General features: G+C 41.7%; 1 protein-coding gene across 3 annotated transcripts in view; it reads right to left on the reverse strand.

Moving 5' to 3' along the window:
- cadm4 (cell adhesion molecule 4) overlaps nt 1–19328 on the reverse strand; it is a 283735-nt gene that overhangs the window by 53453 nt on the left and 210954 nt on the right. For all 3 annotated transcript variants that reach the window (XM_036593354.1, XM_036593362.1, XM_036593344.1), the window contains exon 2: nt 9508–9654. In XM_036593354.1, coding sequence (XP_036449247.1) covers nt 9508–9654 — 147 coding nt within the window. The remainder of the gene's footprint in view (nt 1–9507; nt 9655–19328) is intronic.

The following is a 19328-nucleotide window of genomic DNA, read 5'->3' on the forward strand; positions in this document are numbered from 1 at the left end:
AGTGAGCGATGAGAGAGTGAGAGATAGAGAGAAAGAAAGAAGGGAGTGGGAGAGAGAGGGAGGAAACAGAGTAAGAAAGACAGAGCGACAGAGCAAAGAGCGAGAGAATGCATGAATACATAAGTGAGAGAAAGCAGGAGAGAGCCACAGAGTAAGAAAGGAGAGAGAGCAAGAGAGAAACATAGAAAAAGAGAGCCAGATAAAGAATGAGAGACGGAGAGAAAGATAGAGAGAAAGAGAGCGAAAGAAAGAGGGGGGGAGAGAAGAGAGAAGGGAGAGAGAAACCAAAATAGGTGAGTGAGGGAGAAAGGCAGAGTGAGAAAGAGAGTGAGAGAGACAGAGAAAGGAAGAAGAAAAGGGAGACAAATAGAGAGTGAGAGACAGAGGAAGAAAGAAGGAGAGAGAGAAAAAGGAGAGGGGGAAAGAGTGAGTGAGTGAGTGAGTGACAGAGAGAGAGAAAGAGAGGGGTAGACAAAGAGTAAGAAAGAGGGAGAGAGGGTGAGAGACGTATAAAGAAAGAGAGAGAGTTAATGAGTGAGAGAGAAAGAGAGAGAGAGTTTGAGGGAGTAAGAGAGAGAGATCGAGAGACAGCAATTATTGAGTGAGAGACCGATAAAGAAAGAAGGAGAGAGGGAGAGTGTGAGTGAACGTGAGAGAGAGTTTGAGGGAGTGAAGGATGAAGGTGGAGCAGAGATAGTAAAAAGAAGAGAGAGAGGAAGAAAGAAAGATGGCTGAGAGAGAGAGAGAAGGGAGACACAAACCAAAAAGGAGAGTGAGAGAGAGAGAGTAAGTGAAAGAGAGAGGGGGGGGCGTGAAGAAAGGGAGAGAAACATATAAAGAGAGAGAGAGAGAGAGAGAGAGAGAGAGAGAGAGAGAGAGAGAGAGCGAACGGGAGAGAGAAGGTTTGAGGGAGGGAAGAATGAGAGTGGGGCATAGATACAAGAGAGAGAGAGAGAAGGAAGAACAGAAAGAACAGAAAGAGCAGCTGAGATTAAAAGGGCCAGAAAGACACAAGGAAGAAGGAAAGGTCAAAGCGAGGGATGGATACTGAAGCGATGCCGAAGGAGAGGAGATAGAGGGAGAGTATGGAGATGGAGGAGAGCCAAAGACGGTGTGAGAGATGATTTTATGGAGATAAAACTGACAGGAAAATGAGGCCCTGGAGAAATGGAGTTATGGAGCAGCCGGGCCGAGGAGGCAGGACTGAGCAGTAAAGGAAATGAGGGAAGGAAGCAGGGGGGCCAGTACGGAAGCCCTGTGAGGTCATAGGCCTTGTTTACACCTGGTATTAGTCTCATATCTGGATGTTGTCTGAAGACGTGTTTAAAAGACAAGACCGGGCAAGTCTGGTTGTACTGGACCATCGGCCATTGGCTGCAGGGCATTCAATACACAAGAGTCAGAGATACAGGATGCATACAGAGGTTGGGGGGGGGTGCACTATCTCCCTGGTCAAGAAAATGACAAACACCACCCGCCTTGTAAAACGACCATCCCCCTTTTCCAACCCATCTGGATCAATATGGCATCACTTCAGACCTCTATTATTAATATTTCCATCCCATCCGTGAGATTTACACTCTACAGGAGCTCTTCATGACAAACAAAGGACTTATGATGAAGGCATGCGCACCTACAGAAGAGGCGCTCATACAGAATCATGTGTTCACTTTTCATTGCTGTGGAACACAGAAACCCTTTCCCGCCATATAAAAATAAAAAAATCCAACATGTAATTATTATTTTTTCGTTATGAAATAAACTGCTATGCCATTATTTTGAGATACTATATCATAATTTTGAGAAGTCATTATTGTAATATACAAAGTCATGCTAAGTCATTATTTTGAGAAGTTAAGTAATTATTTTGAAATACTATGTCATTATTTTGAGATAGTATCTCATTGTTTTGAGATACGTCATCATTTTGAGATGTTATGTAATTATTTTGAGATACTATGTCATTGTTTTGCGATACCAAGTCATTATTTTGAGACGCTAAATAATATTTTTGAGATACTATGACATTATTTTGAGATGTTAAGTAATTTTTTTGAGATACTGTGTCATTATTATTACTTTTTTTTCCTGAAATAACAACATAATTTGCTGAACATGTTTTTAGATCTTGAGATAATACAACTTTTTTTCCCTGAGATAACGTCAAAATTTGCAAACCGTGTTTTTAGATCTTGGGATAATAAGACTCTTTTTCCTGAGATAACGACATAATTTGCTAACCATGTTTTTAGATCTTGAGATAATAAAACTTTTTTTCCCTGAGATAATGACATAATTTTCTAACCATGTTTTTAGATCTTGAGATAATAAAACTTTTTTTCCCTGAGATAATGACATAATTTGCTGACCATGTTCTTAGATGATGCACACTAATGTAGGCCTATTACCTTGTTATTTTGTGATCTTGGAAAAAAAAACTGCATTAAGAGTTTGAGCAAATAATCCCATTATCTCAGAAAATAACATGCATTTTGTTGTGATAATGATATATATTACTCAGCATGTTAAGAAAATATATTAACTTGAAATTAACAGAGTAAATAAAACATGGCCCTTTAAGGCTACCATAGGAAAGAGAAGGAGAGAATGTGAGATTAACCATGTGTTGTTTCCAAAAGGCTGACACAGGTGATTAGAGATGAGGGATGGAGGAGTAGAAAAGTGCAGCGGCGAGAAGAGAGTAAAGAATAAAAAGGTTTTTCCTTTGTTGTTAAAGGAGGAGAGAAGAATCGATTGTCTGAAAATGAGAATAATAACAAATAATGATCAGTAGAGCAGCCATTGCAGGAGCCATTACGTATCGACTGAGGACTAACACACACACACACACACACACACACACACACACACACACACACACACACACTCTGTTCTTGACTGTGGATTTCTCTGTTTATGGTCGGTCAGCATCACTCAGCAGAAACGGAGCTGCGCTCTATTCCAGTTTAACATCTTAAAGCACTCAGCCCTACAAGCTGAATATCAGATCATTAGAGCTGTGATACGTGCTGAACACCTTCCACCATGTGTGGAACTGTGCAGAAACTGGTGCATTTGAGTTACTGAGTGACTGAAGGACTGAGGAAGGAAATTAGTGAGGGAGGGTGTAAATGTAGGAGGGATGGAGAGTGGGAGGAAGGTAAAAAAGTGAGCGAGAAATAGATGGGCTGAGTGAGGGTGTGAGTGAGGGAGGGAAAAAAGAAGTAAGGAGGAAAGAAAAAGTGTGGGATTGAAGGAATGAGTGGCTAAATGAGTTAGGGCGTGAGTGAGGGAAAGAGGTAGGCAGGGAGAGAGTGTGAGAGGAAGAAAAGAATAACTGGGAATGAGTGAGGGAGGGACTGAGGAAGAGAGGGAGTGAGGGGGGGAGGGATGGATGAGGGACTGATGGAGGACTGAAGGAGGGAGTGAGACAAGAAGGGAAGGAGGATGTAAGTAAAGGAAAGAGGTATTAGGTGAGTTAGTGAGTAAGTAATTGAGTGAGTGAGTGAGAAAGGGAGGGAGTGAGAGAGAGAGAGAAGGAGGAAGCAAGTGAGTGAAAGTAGTGGGTGAGAGAGCGGGCGAGTGAGTGACAGAATGAGTAAGCAAACGAGGGAAGGAGCAAACTGAGAGAGTGAGTGAGTGAGGGTGGACGTGGTGGAGGGCAACAGAAAGTGAGCGTAAGAGGGAGTAAGTAAGTGAGGGCTTGAGTGAGGGTGTGAGGGAGTGAGTGAGCAAGTGTAGGAGAGAGTGAGAAAGCGAGGGCTTGAGTGAGTGAGGGGACATGGTGGAGTGAGTTAATGGGTGAGTGAGTGAGTGAGTGAGTGTAGAAGGGAGTGAGTGAGTGGGGGGAGGATGTGGCAGGGGGCAGGAGTGAGTAAATGTAGGAGTGAGTGAGTGAGTGAGTGAGTGAGTGAAGAAGGATGTGGTGGAGGGCGGGAGTGAGTGAGTGAGTGAGTGTAGGTGGAGTGAGTGAGGGACGGATGGACTGAGAGAGGAAGTGAGAGAGTGAGTGAATAGGGGACTGAATAAGGGAAGGAGCCAATGAGAGAGTGAGTGAGCGAGTGAGTAAATTAGTCAGAGAGAGAGAGAGTGAGTGTGGAACTGATGGGGTGAGGGGGGACAAGCGAGTGAGTAAGTAAGGGAAGGATGGAGGTGGAGATAGAGGTCTGGTCTGGGTGGACTGGGGAGCAGGGTGTCAGCAGTGAGTGAGGGGTGAGTGAGTGGGTCGGTGAATGAGTGAGTGAGGGAGCAAGTGAGCAAGTGACGGTGCAAACTGAGTGACAAAGCAAAGGACTCAGTGAGTAAATGGTTGGGTAAGTGAGTGAGAGAGTGAGCAAGTGAGCAAGTGAATGAGTAAGTGAGAACAGATCAATGTGTAATAGCAGCTTGTGTCTGTGTGAATCTATTCACTCTGACTTGCTTAACAGAGAGAATAAAAGAGTCCTTCTCCACTGAACATGGCTGAAATGTCAGAGCTTTGTCCAAGTCTGTGTCACCTTTAGTCACGCCTCATTTGCATACCATTCAGCTCCAGCCAATCGGAATGGGCCCGGGGAGAAGTGGACAATGCTGATAGGACGCTGTGTTTATGGGCCCGGAGGGATATTTCTGCTCCACCATCCACTAAAAGAGCGCTATCAGGATCCATTAGTTAGCCTGGCGAGAAGCTCATTTGGTGTCTCTCAGAGCATTTAGAGCACTCAGGCGGCCAGGCCGGCCGGCAGCTGACAGAGCTTTCACTGTGGACCCAGGGATATTAATAGGTCGAAGACTGGTCGAAAAAGAGATGGGCCGAAAATAGTGCCGTGCATTAGAGGTGATTCAGCACCGGCAAAGTGGCCAAATTACAGCCACACTTGTCAAGCATGTAGTGATGGGAAGCTCTGACTTATTCCGATTGTCTGATTCAATGAGTCATGAGTCGGATTCACTGGTTCATTTGTGTTTTGAGGAATCAGGTGGTTACCACTGTTTTGATTCCACTTTCTTGTAGTTTCTTATGTTTTTTTTTTTCTATTTTTTAACCCTCTATTGCAAGCATTATGAGAGCAATGTTTAAAAATGTTTCATTCACTTTTGTTGTATAAAATGGACCTGAGTATTAAAAAAAAACAAAACAAACAAATAATGTGTGCGAATAGATCTTTTTAGGGTCTGTTGTCTTGAAGCAACATTGTGTGACAATGAAAAAAATGATACAGAGTGTCAAGAAATATGATTTTTTGTGTAAATATTTAGAATGAAAATGAAAAACTACACTTCTTTACATAGTAAAAATGAAAATGAAAATTTCCTTTTCAATATAATGAGAGGACTGTTCACTCACATGGCTATTTTCTTTGCAACTGTGATGCTTTGTTTACGACTAGCTAAATTCACTCCACAATGTTGCTTTTAGGCAACAAACATATTTAAACAATGTCTACTAATTGTTTATATGGTACTGAATGTAAAGTAAAATAATTTCACACTCTAATAGATGTGAAACGTATTTTTAAACTGCTGAAAAATTGTTTTTTCTTCTGAGAGAAATTGTCTTGTGCTATCCAAAAAAAAAGTTTCAAATATCTCAAAATGTCCAAAAGATTCTGATGTGACCAAGTACAGACTTTTTACTGGTTTGTTCAAACTCCTCCCTTAAATGTTAACCCTTTCATGAGTAAATACATATCATCTCATTGTAAAGTGAGGAAAATGAGTTTGTTGCCCTGAGGCAACATCATGCAATAGAGGGTTAAAGTAACCAACAACCAATTTGGACCAGTAACTAAAAACATGGAATAAGACTACTGGATGCTGTTGCCAAACCAATTTAATGCTTCCAGGTGTACTTTGTAACAGGATTAGGCACTTAACATCCTACTATGCTTTGTGTGGCACCTATAAAAATGCAGAACAGGCCCTTGATTTTAGATCCCAATAGCAGGAAGATATGAAGAGGGTTCATTTTAGGGCCATAAAAATGCTAACTGGCTCAAGTTTCAGTAGGGCCATTGATTAACCTGACATCTTAGATCCAAGTGCATTTAAATCTATTGGAAAGACACAATATATGGACAAAAGTATTGGGACACCTACACATTACACCTACAGGAGCTTTTATGACATCCCATTCTAAATCAAAAGGCATTATGAAGTTGGTCCCATCTTTGCAACTATAACAGCTTCCACTCTTCTGGGAAGCTTTCTACAAGATTTTAGAGTGTCCGTGGGAATTTTTGCCCATTCATCCAGAAGAAGAAGAATCTGCGTTTTAGTTCATCCAAAAGGTGTTCCATGGGGTTGAGGTCAGGGTGGGCCAGTCAAGTTCTTCCACACCAAACTCACCCAGCCAGGCCTTTATGAACCTTGCTTTGTGCACTGGGGCTCAGTCATGCTGGAACAGGAAAGGGTCTTTCCCAAACTGTTCCCACAAAGTTGGAAGCACAGAATTGTCCAAAATGTCTTGGTATTATGAAGCATTAAGATTTCCCTTCACTGGAACTAAGGGGTCTAGTCCAATCCCTGAAAAACAACCCCATAGCATCATCCCTCCACCACCAAACTTTATAGTTGGCACAATGAAGTCAGGCAGGTAACGTTCTCCTGGCATTCGCCAAACCCACATCACTGGCTTCCACCTCACTGTGGGGCGGGTGTTTTTGCCTTTAAGGTGAGGGTTATTTTGCTACCGGAGGGAAAACTCTCAAAAAGCCATTCTCTAGATCAACCACTGGTTCCATTCCTCCAGTACAGTTCCAGAGATTTGTAGAATCTATGCTAAGGTGCACTGAAGCTGTTCTGATAGCTTACGGTGGCCCAACACTCTACACTTTAGGTAGGTCTGTATGATACAATGTGGTATTTTATGTTATGATTTTATTAAGTTAAGTTTATTTGAATCCCACAACCTATAATACTAATAAAATGTTAATGAATACTGTTAAAATGTATAATGAAACTTGAATGCTGATTCTTACGGAACCCTAAGAGAAGAGAATGGGATGCCATAATGTAACTCATTTCTTATAATTCGATGAAAGTCACTGCCAAAATGAATGATAGTGACAGCAAGGAGGAAAAAAACTGTGAGGGATTCATTTCTAAAAGGGTCTTTAAAAATAAATCCACAGTAATCAGTTTAAAGTAATGCAAAAAGACAAATGGTGACAGTTTAAATGCATTTAAATGATGATAAAAGCTCGCTGTCAGGAGGAGAAACTATACAGACGTCTACGCTCCAACTCTAAATGCACCGCTGCATTAAAATTGTAAATTGGTGGAGACAATATAAAATATACGTGTGTATAGCACATATACATAGGTACAATGCACGTGGAAAAGCATTGCAATAGACTCCAGATAAGCATAAGGCCATCATGCTCAATGTTAAGCATTGGCTAGAGGGGTATAAACCCCTCAGCATTGAGTTCTCTGGAGTGATGAAGCTCCATCCAGTGCCTTTGGGATGAATTGGAGTGACCATCCAGAACTGACCATCCAACATGAATACCTGACCTCACTAATGCTCTTGTGGCTGAACACAATCAAATGCTCACAGCATTCTTCCAAAATATAGTGTAAAAACCTTCCCAGAAGAGTAGAGGCTGTTACTTCAGAGTTCCTTTTTCATACCCTAATTTTCAGTAAAAATGTTGGTGCCTACAAACTGTTGGATGCACATTGTGGATCTGATTGACCAGCATACCAACAACCAAACCACAGCATACCACTGCTATCAGAACAAACCTTGTATCTCCAAAATGATAACTTTACAGGAAAAAAAAAACCTACTTTACTTTTAATGTAGGTCAATTTTCCAAGTAATTTTGGTCCATTTTTTGGCTCATTCATCATGAAATTTATACACAATGTAAAGGGCAAGATGCATTTTCAAATTAGGTCAAAACCTGAAAAACGAAAATGGAGACATGTAGCAGTGATATGCTAGTTTAGCTGGTGACCAGGCATGCTTGTCTAAGTTGTTTTTTTCTAGAATGGATGGTAATATTAATTAAATCTATCAAAAGTCACACTGATTAAAAAAATACCATCGACAACAATCTTGGTTACATTTCACTCATCTCCACAGATTCAGACTGTTGCTTTGCTAATAGCAAGCCTTCCTAATATCCAGTTGACTCAGGAGGCTGATTAGCACAAGGACCAAAGGCATTTTAAGCAATGTTTTTGCCAAATTTACACAATTTTGCCCTTACCCTAAATGAAGTTGATCAGTTAAGACACGTTTGGTGTCTGAAGTTTGCTTCTTTAGTTAGGCACTGGAGCTACGAGGCTAATGTAGCTAATAATGGAAGCTTAGCCATCAGTTAGCACAGCGAAAACTGAATGCCTAAATCACTCACTTGCCTCAAACCATGTCGAGTTGTTAACTAATCTCAAATATACTGGTTTAAGTGGTCTGGCATTGTAGGACGCACTGCTATCTATAAAGTACGAAATTCAGGCTTCAGGCCGTTGCTACTGTTTTGAGCGATGCCGCTAAATTTTATAGATAACAGTATGTCGTAAGCCCTATTCAGAGTGGAATAGTTCATTAGGGGGATGTCTGGGAAAAAAAGTAAAGTGAAAAAATTCACCCATCTGGACGGCAATGAAAAGTACAGGGGGTACAAGTTTTGGGCTGTGAAATCTATGCACATGGATGTTGTTCTGAGTGTGAATATAAAGCGTTTTATACAAAACACTGCCTATGAAAGACTGGCTTTATTTTGCTTCTCCTCCTTCTAATGTTTTCCCATTGTAGAGAAAATAGAGACAAAGTTTTACACCAAGATCATGTAAATGTTTGGAAGGCTTCCAAGGCATCAACCATTTTGCCATTCGAAAAATGGTTAATATGGATTTGCGCACTAGAAGACGAAATGGAGCGGTAAAAAATATTTTTTCTAACACAGTGTGACATCTGCCTGGAAAATCTACCAAAATCACAAAGATTTGTATCCAGATGGGACTAAATTATCCCACAACGGCTGAATTTGGTGAGAAACAGTAGGTAATATGGCGGAGGAGGAGGGAGAAAAAGCCAACATGGCTGATCCGGATGGAAATAAAAGGATTGCCTCTTACCCAAGGACCCCATTTAATCCTGTCCGAATAGGCCTATACGGAGTCAGAAACCACTTAAGCAAGTCTGTTTGAAATAAATAAACAACTACGCAGTTTGAGACAAGTACGCAATTGAGACATGTAGTTTGCGCAATGCTAAAGGTTAGTTGTTAGCAACATTAGCCGCTTAACTCCACTGCAAAACTAGATAGGCAAACTGAGGGTACCAAACATGTTTTAGCTGAGCAACTGTGATTAGCACTAATAGGAAAGCAGTGGAATGAGTTTTTGCCTGAACTATCGTTTGCAATGGCTAAGGCTCACAAGATGTTCCAGACTGAATCCATGGTGTGGAACAAAGAGATGCTTAGTTAAATGAGTTTTAGGCAGCATCTCTCATGACCACTGTGTGATGTTGTTCTGTAAAAGGTTCATGGTGAGTGACTTCCTGCTGCTCACCTCGCGTCCCATTGAAGAAAAGCGTCTGCCTGCGCGGGTTCTGGATGACCACTATGGAGCCGTCATAGTTCTGGAGGCGACAGGAGATCTGTGCCGTCCCTCCCTCCAAAACAGTCACGTTCTCTGCCTGCACCGCCTGTCCCCGCGCTGAAAGAGAGAGAGGGAGAAAGCCTTTAATTACATGGTGGTTAGATCACTGCCACGATCATTATCCTTATCCATTAGCGCTAGCTGACAGTCTCCTCCTGTCCACCCAGCTCTGACTGACACGCCTCTCATGAGCCACTGCGGTAACGAGAGCTGCGTCTCAGTGGGAATTAACTGCACCCAGCAGTCACTTCCAACCACTCTGCTTATCATAAGGCACATGCATAGCCGGACCGCGGCCGCTAGCGTCACGCTTCGGCTGACTGGTGGCTGACACGCGCCTCTAATGTGGTTGCTGGCGCATGCCGTTGGATGCTACATTTGGCCGCTTCACATCCTGGGCCTTCCAGGCTTTGCAGCACGCCAACGCCGGACCGCTGATGTTTATTTGGGCAGCGATCAGTGGAGGCAGGCTGCTGTGAGTGCACGGCGCATCATTAGCCTCGCCGCAGACGTGAAGGCCCTGGACGTCTGTCTCCGGTGAAATGCAATTATCCGCAGCCCTGACATGGAGGTCTCCCCAGGAAGGGTGACTCATCGCAGCAACGTCACCAGCGTGGATTATGGGGCTAAATTTGTCACTGTTCGTTCTGATGAGGCCGGCTAGCATGATCCTGTATCCTAACCTGGGGGCTGAACAAGACTGACACCTTCTTTATATGTCTGTGGTGTAAGCTACATGCTGTGTGATGGATATGGTGGGAAACTGAAAGCGAGTTTGGCCCATGTTCCATGAGGAGTAGCAAAAAAATGTGTGAGGCTTTGTGGGATTGTGAGCGAGAGGCACTTGACTAGCGGTGCTGGGGGATAAAGTCTAAAGTGGCCAGAGAGGAACCCACAGGGCCTTCTTTGAAAGTCTAATGATGTCTGTTTCTATTTTTATTCAATAGAATCATGCTTGTATTTAAACTCTTCAAGTATTACAGTCCTACTCTTGTTCCACTGTGAAGTTTAAATGGAAACAAAAGGGCTAAATTCAAAGAGGAAAACTGGCCAATCAGGAATTGGTATCTAGGTGGCTATTGCTTAGCAAGCTTTCCTATCGAATTTGACTTCATGACCTGCAAGATCAGCCTTCAGCATAATTATGACGTGACAAAGGAATGAACCAAAAACAATTTGATTTCTCAATCTGGTGCGAAAAAAGCATCACTCTTCTGAAAATTCTAGATATACGAGTACTATTAATACAAGGGGCAGCCTAATTAATGGGTTGACGGCAGCTGTATACCAGAGCTCACTATTAAAACTGCTACAAAGTAAAATATATCATCACTGTCAGAACAAAACTTGTATATTCAAAATGAACTTTACAGGAGAAGGAAAAACACTATTAACATTGTAATGGAAGTTAATGTAAAGTCATATTTTTCCAGGTAATGTTCAACCATTTCTTTTGGTCCATTCATCACGAAATTTTGATACAAAGCAAAGGATAATTGGAGCTTTCAAATTATGCAAAAAAAAAAACACACAATGAAATGCATGCTACTCTTTGCTTAGCAGGGTAATTAGCCAAATATCTAACTTTTAAAAACCCATTGACAATAAAAAAAGAAAGTCATTTTGCTAACTAACCCGTTAAGATGCAAACAAAGTCATTCAGAGTGGTTTGGTGTGAACAGCTCTGTTGTAGATAAACTTCTCGCGTCAGAATTGCTTACAGTGGAGGTGATAGGAACCAAACGTCTAAGTTCCTCGAAAAGTTACCTCACAGAAAATAGTTCTAAATACATTTCCTGATTCCTGAGAAATTGTTTTATGATACATTTGAGGGGGTTTTAGCCTATAAATGGATTTTTCAATCCACTCATTGTAAGAAAAATAGTTCCAAAAGAAACTGTATTTCTCAGATTGACCACTATTATACCATTCTTTAGCTTTACTGGTCATTTTGGATAGTAAATTAACTGTCTATATACGCACTGTAGACATTGCGACGCCTGGTTCCACCACTGTAAAGAGGTAAGTCGGTTTCTCCACAATGCACATTTTCACATCATAACAAAAACTGGTGGAAGTTTAAAAAATGACAAAAAAACATAATTTATTTAAACTGTCTGACAGGCTCATTTGCATTCGATGTTGCCCTTTAAACAGTGAGCCAAAAGGTGAGGGGAGCACTGGGAGATACCCTCACCGGTTAAACTGCAATCTGAATGATAAAGTCTAAATAAAATGGTCTAAATAAGGTATTTCAGGACTTGAACTCTTGTTACGTCTACTGTAGCTCTTGCAGGCATTTCTTCCACCCAAATGCCTGAGCTAATTAGCTCATGTCTGGAGTCGTAAGGGCCAATTAATCAGTTAACTACTGTGAAGTAGCACATAGTTGGGACAACTTGAACAGGGCACGCACACAGTCAAATACCCCTGGTAGGATGAGCATATTGTGGTGCACCTGTTATCTTCCACACCAGTTGGTGTTTTCTTCGACTGTAGTCTCCAGATATCTCTAAAGTTGCACATGCAGCAAAATCCACTGTACTGAAATAACACCTGCAGTGTTGAGGTAAGTACAGCCGACGGCAAATGAACAGTGTAAGAGTTAGTGTGAATTCTGCACTGTGGGTGTTCTGCTGCATCTGTATCATGCAATTAACACAGACAATCATTTAGCCACGACCCAGTGGCTTCTATTATGAGCAGTGCTTGAGTCAACAGGTTTTTAGTACAGAGAAAAATGCATTTAACTAGGGTGGCGACTACTGTTTGTATTTATTCATAACGCGTTTTATATGCTTTAACATAACATAACAAAAAATGTATCATAGCAAGTAGCATAAAATGGTAATCCAGGGATTTTGCCCAATCTGGCAACCTGAAGAGGTCAGTTGTGCTGCTTGAAAGTGTCAGTGATGACCGGTGGCAAAGAGCAGACAGAATATGTCTTTTAAACCATTGCCTTAAAAAGTTAAACAAGATTTTGGTCAAGTCCCGTCAAGAGTTAAAAGAGTTGACACCACTGGAGACAGCTCTTAGCGAGTAAAGGGATGAAGTTTGATGCTGAAAGGAGGGACAGTGCATTACGATAGGGGTGGACACCACAACTTTCTAGTGATATGTTGCCCTCTATTTTTTTTGGATTGTGAGGTATTGCTATGGGTCTGAAAGGATGTGTAGCTGTCTGAAGCCCTCTTCTATAAGGCTCCTGAGTCGTGCAAATGTCTAAGCATTGGCCCTATCATCAGGAGATCATGAGTTTGATCCCTGGTGAGTCCACAAGGGCACAGTTGGCCTCGCCCTCTGGGTGGGTAGGATGGCCCTCCTCTACCTTCATCACTCAGCCCGATGCTAGTCAGTGCAGGCGTCTGTTATCTGGCGTTGGCACTGAGCATGTTCGTGGTGGTGCTTCACAGGTCTCAGAGGAAGCCTGTGCTGGCCTTCACCCTCCTAGCACTGGTGGTATCGTGTAATTTGGGGGAAATCTAACTAGTGGGTGGAACTGGATATAAGGAAACTGGGGAAAATCTAAAAAAAAGAAAAGAAAAATGGTTCTATAAAGTTGTTTTTAGTAAAGGCAATGGTTCTATTTAGAACCGTGAACACTCAATAAATCATTTGAATGCATAAATGACTCTGAACCTGTTGTATATGGTTCTTTCAATAACCCTTTTGAAAACGGTTCTATATAGTATCAAGAGTTCCACTATTGTTACGAATCCAAGAGCCCTTTTTCAGTACTATATAGAGGCCTTTTTGCTTAGCATGTAGACATTCGCAAATCAAAGACTTTGGAGGTGTGGAAAAATTTCAGATTTCTTCTGAAACATCTGAAAGCAAGTCTCCTGAGAAGAATAAAGGCAAACGGTGGACACCTTGGAAACCACCCATTGGCTCCTGTTATAAGTGAATTTTAAGGCAATGGGATTTCAGATCTTTTCTAAGTAAAGGACCATGCATTTACATGATCATCTGGGGTAAACGACTGTACAATACAGATGTTTCAGATAAAGATTAGCTTGGAATATTCCATTAAGTCATTTCTGGGGATTTTGCAATGCACTCCCAGAGATGGCGGTCGAGAGCTAATACCTTTTTATGTAATGCTGTTAAGTGTACAGCACCCAGCCCTTGAAGTTTATGCTGCCTTCAATAAATGTATACAGTCTCTTTGTAGAACCACAGAGCAAAATTACAGGAGAGGAATAAAGGAAAATGAGGAGAAGTGAGGAATATAGCCTATAGCGAGGAGATATTTGGCTGGGTGAAACCGGCACCACTTATTGGCCTTCTCGTCCGACTTCATTTAAATTTAATTTAGTCCGACTTAATCAGGTTTAGAGCGTCCGTGCTCCATTCAGCAGAGAAGGGTGTGCGGGTTAATAAAACATTGACAGGCGAGGTATTGAGCCGACATAAAAAAAGGAGTGAGGAAAAATGGGGGGATGAAACAAGGTACTGTGACAGAATATATCCTCAATTCTTTTCTTTGACAACCACTATTGTAATTCAACCGTTATTACTTCTATTCCTCGCATCAATATTGTGATTCATATCTGAGCGATCGGCAAAGCCGTCGCTATTCCAATTATTATTCTAATGACTGTTATTAGTCAGCACTTTGGCGCCTACACACTCAGCCGCCATTGTTTTAATGGGCCGTAATTGTTCTAGCGCCGCTATACATCAAGCGAAGGCCTGGGAAACGCAGGGATAGCAATGAAAGACTTCAAAAACACCCGGCGGAGCTCGAACAAACGTCGCAAAATTGGCGGCAAAAAAGTGGCTAAATGCGCTCAACGGAGGAGTGAAACAAAACACGGCTAATTGAGAGTCCGCTGAATGGCGTCCAGCTGCCTCCTCTTCATGGAAATGGCTGAAATGAAGGAGCAAAACAAACGACTTGAAAAGGAAGAGGGGGGGGAGCGCATCACGATGCCAATCCTCCGAAAGTAAGTGCCAGCTCATGATGGAAAAGTGGGGGGGGGGATGGAGGAAGATGTTAAAAGTCTCTGCCACACATCAGAAGACTGATGGCTTTCGAGTTTTCCGCAGCTGTGAGATTTAGAATACCAGTGTTGTCTCGTCAGAAAAGTTTAGGCGGGAACAGTTGGTGAGAACTGCATTGTTCCTATTGACAAGTTTTTTTCGTATTTTAATTTAGGCTGTCAATGTCAGGCTGAACAACAAGAGATCAGCCACCTGGGAACCTATATGAGATACACTACATGGCCAAAAGTATGTGGACACCTGACCCAAGCACCAGGTTTATTGGACATCACATTCCAAAATGATGGGCATTAATATGGAGTGGTCACCCCTATAGTGGCTATAACATCCTCCACTGGTAAAAGAACATCTTGAAGTCAGGTGCTACTATTAGCACTATGCATTTCAGCATTCATCCATCAGACTACGAGAAAGTGAAGGGTGATTGATCATTCCAGAAAACACGTTTTCACCGCACAGAGTCCAGTGTTGGTGTGCTTTACACCACTCCAGCTGACCCCTGTCACTGTGCATAGTGAACCTGAGCTTGTGTGCAGCTGCCTGGCCATGGAAACCCATTTCATGAAGCTCCTGACGCACAGTTCTTGTGCTGCTGTTGCTTCCAGGGGCAGTTCGCAACTCTGTAGTGAGTGATGCAACAGAGGATAAGCAATTTTTACATGCTACGTGCTTCAGGACCCACTTTGTGAGTTTGTGGGGTCTACCACTTCATGGCTGAGCTTCCATTTCACAATAATAGCACTTACTGTTGTCTAGGGCAGATCTAGCAGGGTGGAAATTTCACAAACTTTGTCACGGCAAAGGTGACATCCTATGACATGTTTAAAATCATTAAGCTCTTTAATACGACCCATTCTACTTCCAGTGTTTGGAGATTGCAGAGATTGCATGGCTATGTGCCATATACACTAGTTAGCAATGGGTGTGGCTAAAACACCTAAACTCAATAATCTGCAGGAGTGTCCATGGATTTTTGCCACATAATGTATGTACTATCACTGAATAATACACGTTTTCCCTTAGACTGTCTAGCGGGTCGGCCTAGTAGAGGCATTTTCGCTTACTGACAGACTGACTGTCTGAGTGACTTTGTCAAATCAGGCAGGCGATGAGCAAAGAGTGTAGTTAGCAAGCAGTGTACCAGGGACAGGTGCAGAGATGAGAGGTAGGTTAGCTTTGTTTTGTTATTTTATGTGGGTGTTTGTCCCTGCTTGAAATGTGTGTGGCAGTGGAATCAAATTTTGTCGACAATTAGGTGTTGTGTGTTTTATTGTAGTTATCATTATTTGAGTGATTTTATGATTTATTTTTAAGACGCATTTTAAAACTTTTTTTTAAAGATGGTTAGCAAGCTAAATAGAAGGAAAAATGCATTAGAATAAGGACTGTTTAGTGTGTTTGTGAGTGTGAATTAAGTGACACGCCTTACAGAACAGTATTGTTTAGCTACCTGAATACATGTTCTGCATTTAGCTAGCTATATTTTTTAGTTAGCTAGCAGGCAGTGACAAGAAACAAGAAGAGGACTTCTAATAATAAGGATAGGTTATATTTTTTGGACCCTACATGAAAAACTCCCTGTTGTGGAAATGACTGCTAGCACAGCCAATGTTGTAGCAGCTAAGCAAAACCAGCCCTGATTCAGTGTCCTAGCATTACCACTTACCTGGCTTCTTTCTCCATCAGCTAGCTCAAAAAAAATCAAACAGCCCACACACATCGACAAGTCTGTGCAACCTTAATGAAGCCCTGGATGTGGTTTGAGCAGTTTTGAGGCTGTATTTACTGAAAGGATTTGACTATTGACTCCTAGAATTTGTTACCAACATCAGCCTAGTAGCTCCTGAGGGAAACTAAAGAAGATAAATTTGGGCACCAAACATGCCTTGGCTGATTAACTACGCTTTATCCTTTTATTTTAGACCAGAAATAGCAGACTAGAGCCTAACAAATCTCATTTTCTATGCTGATAGATGCTCAGAAAGAACTTCCACTGCAGTTTTACAGGGAACTCAATACTTGAGGAGTTTTTTACCTGACACTTTTTTCTTCCTTCTCCTTTTTCTTTCATTTTTTTTTTTTTTTGCCAGGCTACTTTTACTCCTACTGAAGTCATTACTTAATCGAAATCACAGGACTTTTACTTGAGGTTGTATCTATCCTCCTCTGGTGAACAGCGGGGCAATCGGAAAAACAGACCCTGAGGGAGACGGATTAATCTTGACCCCATTAAAATCAGGCCGTATAAAATAGGCCCACTCAACATACTCAGAATGAGATTAAATGGGATGGGTGAAGGAATCGATATGGGGCCATGCTGAAGCTATGAAAAGAAGATAAATAAATTACAAAAAAATAATATTTCTCAGTTGCAGTCATTATCTTGACCAGATGGGGGCAGCGCATTAACAGTAAAAAGACATGCGCTCAAAAAACATGTTAATGTTCCCCCGCCGGCCGAAAACCAGCCCTAATTTACTGGGCATCGGTTCAAGAGAGAAGGGGCTATCGTTTCCAAATGAACAAATAAATAAATAAAGGCATATGGGGGTGAATAAACAAGGCTGTATAGCAGGGCCGGTGTAACGGTCTCTAGGATGCAGAGGTGAGTTATGGGAGATGTAGGCGAGGTGGATTTACAGAGCTTGGGAGGGGGCCAGGTACAGAGCTGGCATTTGGGTTGCACTAAATCCATAGCAGCACTACCCGGCTCAGGATTAGCTAGCTGAGTTACAGCCTCCGAGCTACAGGAAGCCCACACAGCGCAGACACACACACACACACACACCGAGGCAAATCCAGTGCATGAGTGAGTAAAAGGAGGAACACACTGAGAGCCTGATGTACTGAGCCTTTTGTGTTCCGTTTCAGACACGAATCAGACACATTCTGCCCACGTTTTATGTACAATACTGTGCAAAAGCCAGAGACCACCCCTCTTTATTTAATCTCTTGTCAAAACAGCCATTAAATGCAATTTATTCATTCAGTGTTAAGAAAAAAAGAAGAAAACATATTGAACAGAAAATTACAGCAGCCTCAACAGCTTCCACCCCTCGCAAGTTCAGTCTTAGAAGTTGGTTGCATTCTTAGCTTCTCACGATCAAGTAATCCTGAAAACACTCAGTGATACTGAGGTCTAGACTCTGGGATGGTCAGTCCATTCTCACAGTGGAAGGATGGACTTTGGATGCTTTCAGATCTGAAGCAGCTTGATTTTCTAATCTCTCTTAAACATGAAAGCTTTGCTGTTTATCTGATGGGGACAGTGTTGGTGTCTACCAGGTCTTCCAGGTGGTTGTTAGGAGCCCAATTTCCTCTGAATCTTCTGAGCATCTTTGAGCTCCAGTTTTGGAAACTCTTATTTTTTCACCTCTATTTCTTTTTACTTTCCTTTTCCTGACGCAAGTAGATGATCGTATATCTAATCTCCTCAGAAATATATGCTGAAAAATTAATAACTTCTACACACTTTGAATAAAGAACTTTACCCTGAGTTTTAAACAGAACCATTTAATGCTTGAATGGATCTTTTCATGGTGAAGCGGTTCTTTATATTGATGGAGAAAGTGCTGTCTAAAGAAAAACTCCAAAAGAGTAAGTTTACAAGAGAGTGCAAAAAATGTTCTTTGCTATCAAAGTAAGTTCATGTAAAGAGATTTTAATCTGACATTTTGGAGCATTTCTATTGGTCCACTCATCATGAACTTTTCACATAATGTAAAAGGACAGTTGCCATGTTCAAATGATGAAGTGACAATATGGCTCTACATAGAACTTTTTTTTGAAAATGGTTCTATTTAGCACCAAAAAGGGTTCTTCTATTGTTATGTCAAGCTTGAAATAATAGAAAAGCCCTTTTTGGCACTATATAGGACCATTTTCCAAAAGGTTCTATATAGAACCATGTACAACATGTTCTCCATCAATCTGAAGAACTATTTCATCATGCAAAGAACCAGAGAGAACTCCCAATCCCCAAAACATACACAAGCACTACAGCTACATTCACATTGCAAGCCTCATTGCTCAAATCCGATTTTTTTGCTCAAATCCAATCTCTCTGACATGATAGTTCACACTGGTTTATGAAAGTAATTCAAATCTGTCATTAATGTGAACGAACTGGCATCCTGAAATGACCCGCATGAGCACATCCTACTTAGTAACGTCACGTGAATGAATCACGTGCGTCATCAGTAAACAAACTAACGCACAGAACGAGCTTCGCTGAAGATAATTAACTCTGATCAGCTCTCAGCTGTTCATTATTAGAGTGAGACGAAGGAGAAAAAGGTCAGATGTGTTGCTTTTTCCACCGTTTACAGGCTTTAACTTCTGCTGCCATGGTAACGCTGAATGATGGCGCATGTGCAGTGGAAAAAAAGCATGTGAATTCCAATCTGAGCATCACATTAAGGTTGCATGGCCACGAATCGGATACGTATCCGATCTAGAACCACATAAGAAAGTGGCTCAGGTCAGATTTGAAAAGATCAGATTTCCGTGTCCACACAGCCCTGAAAACATCAGATCTGAGTCACATTAGGGCAAAAAATCGGATTTGTGCCACTTCAACCTGGTAATGTGAACATAGCCTAAGACTGGATTATATGGTTGTGCTTTGGACCCCTTCCCCGAGGGGATGAATCTGACGACTGCAATCAAGTTCTCAATCAAGAAGAAAAAAGTATTCAGTGAGAACTTGGTGAAGTCTACTG

This window comes from Colossoma macropomum, unplaced genomic scaffold (assembly GCF_904425465.1).
Source record: "Colossoma macropomum unplaced genomic scaffold, Colossoma_macropomum, whole genome shotgun sequence".
Lineage (NCBI taxonomy): Eukaryota > Metazoa > Chordata > Actinopteri > Characiformes > Serrasalmidae > Colossoma > Colossoma macropomum.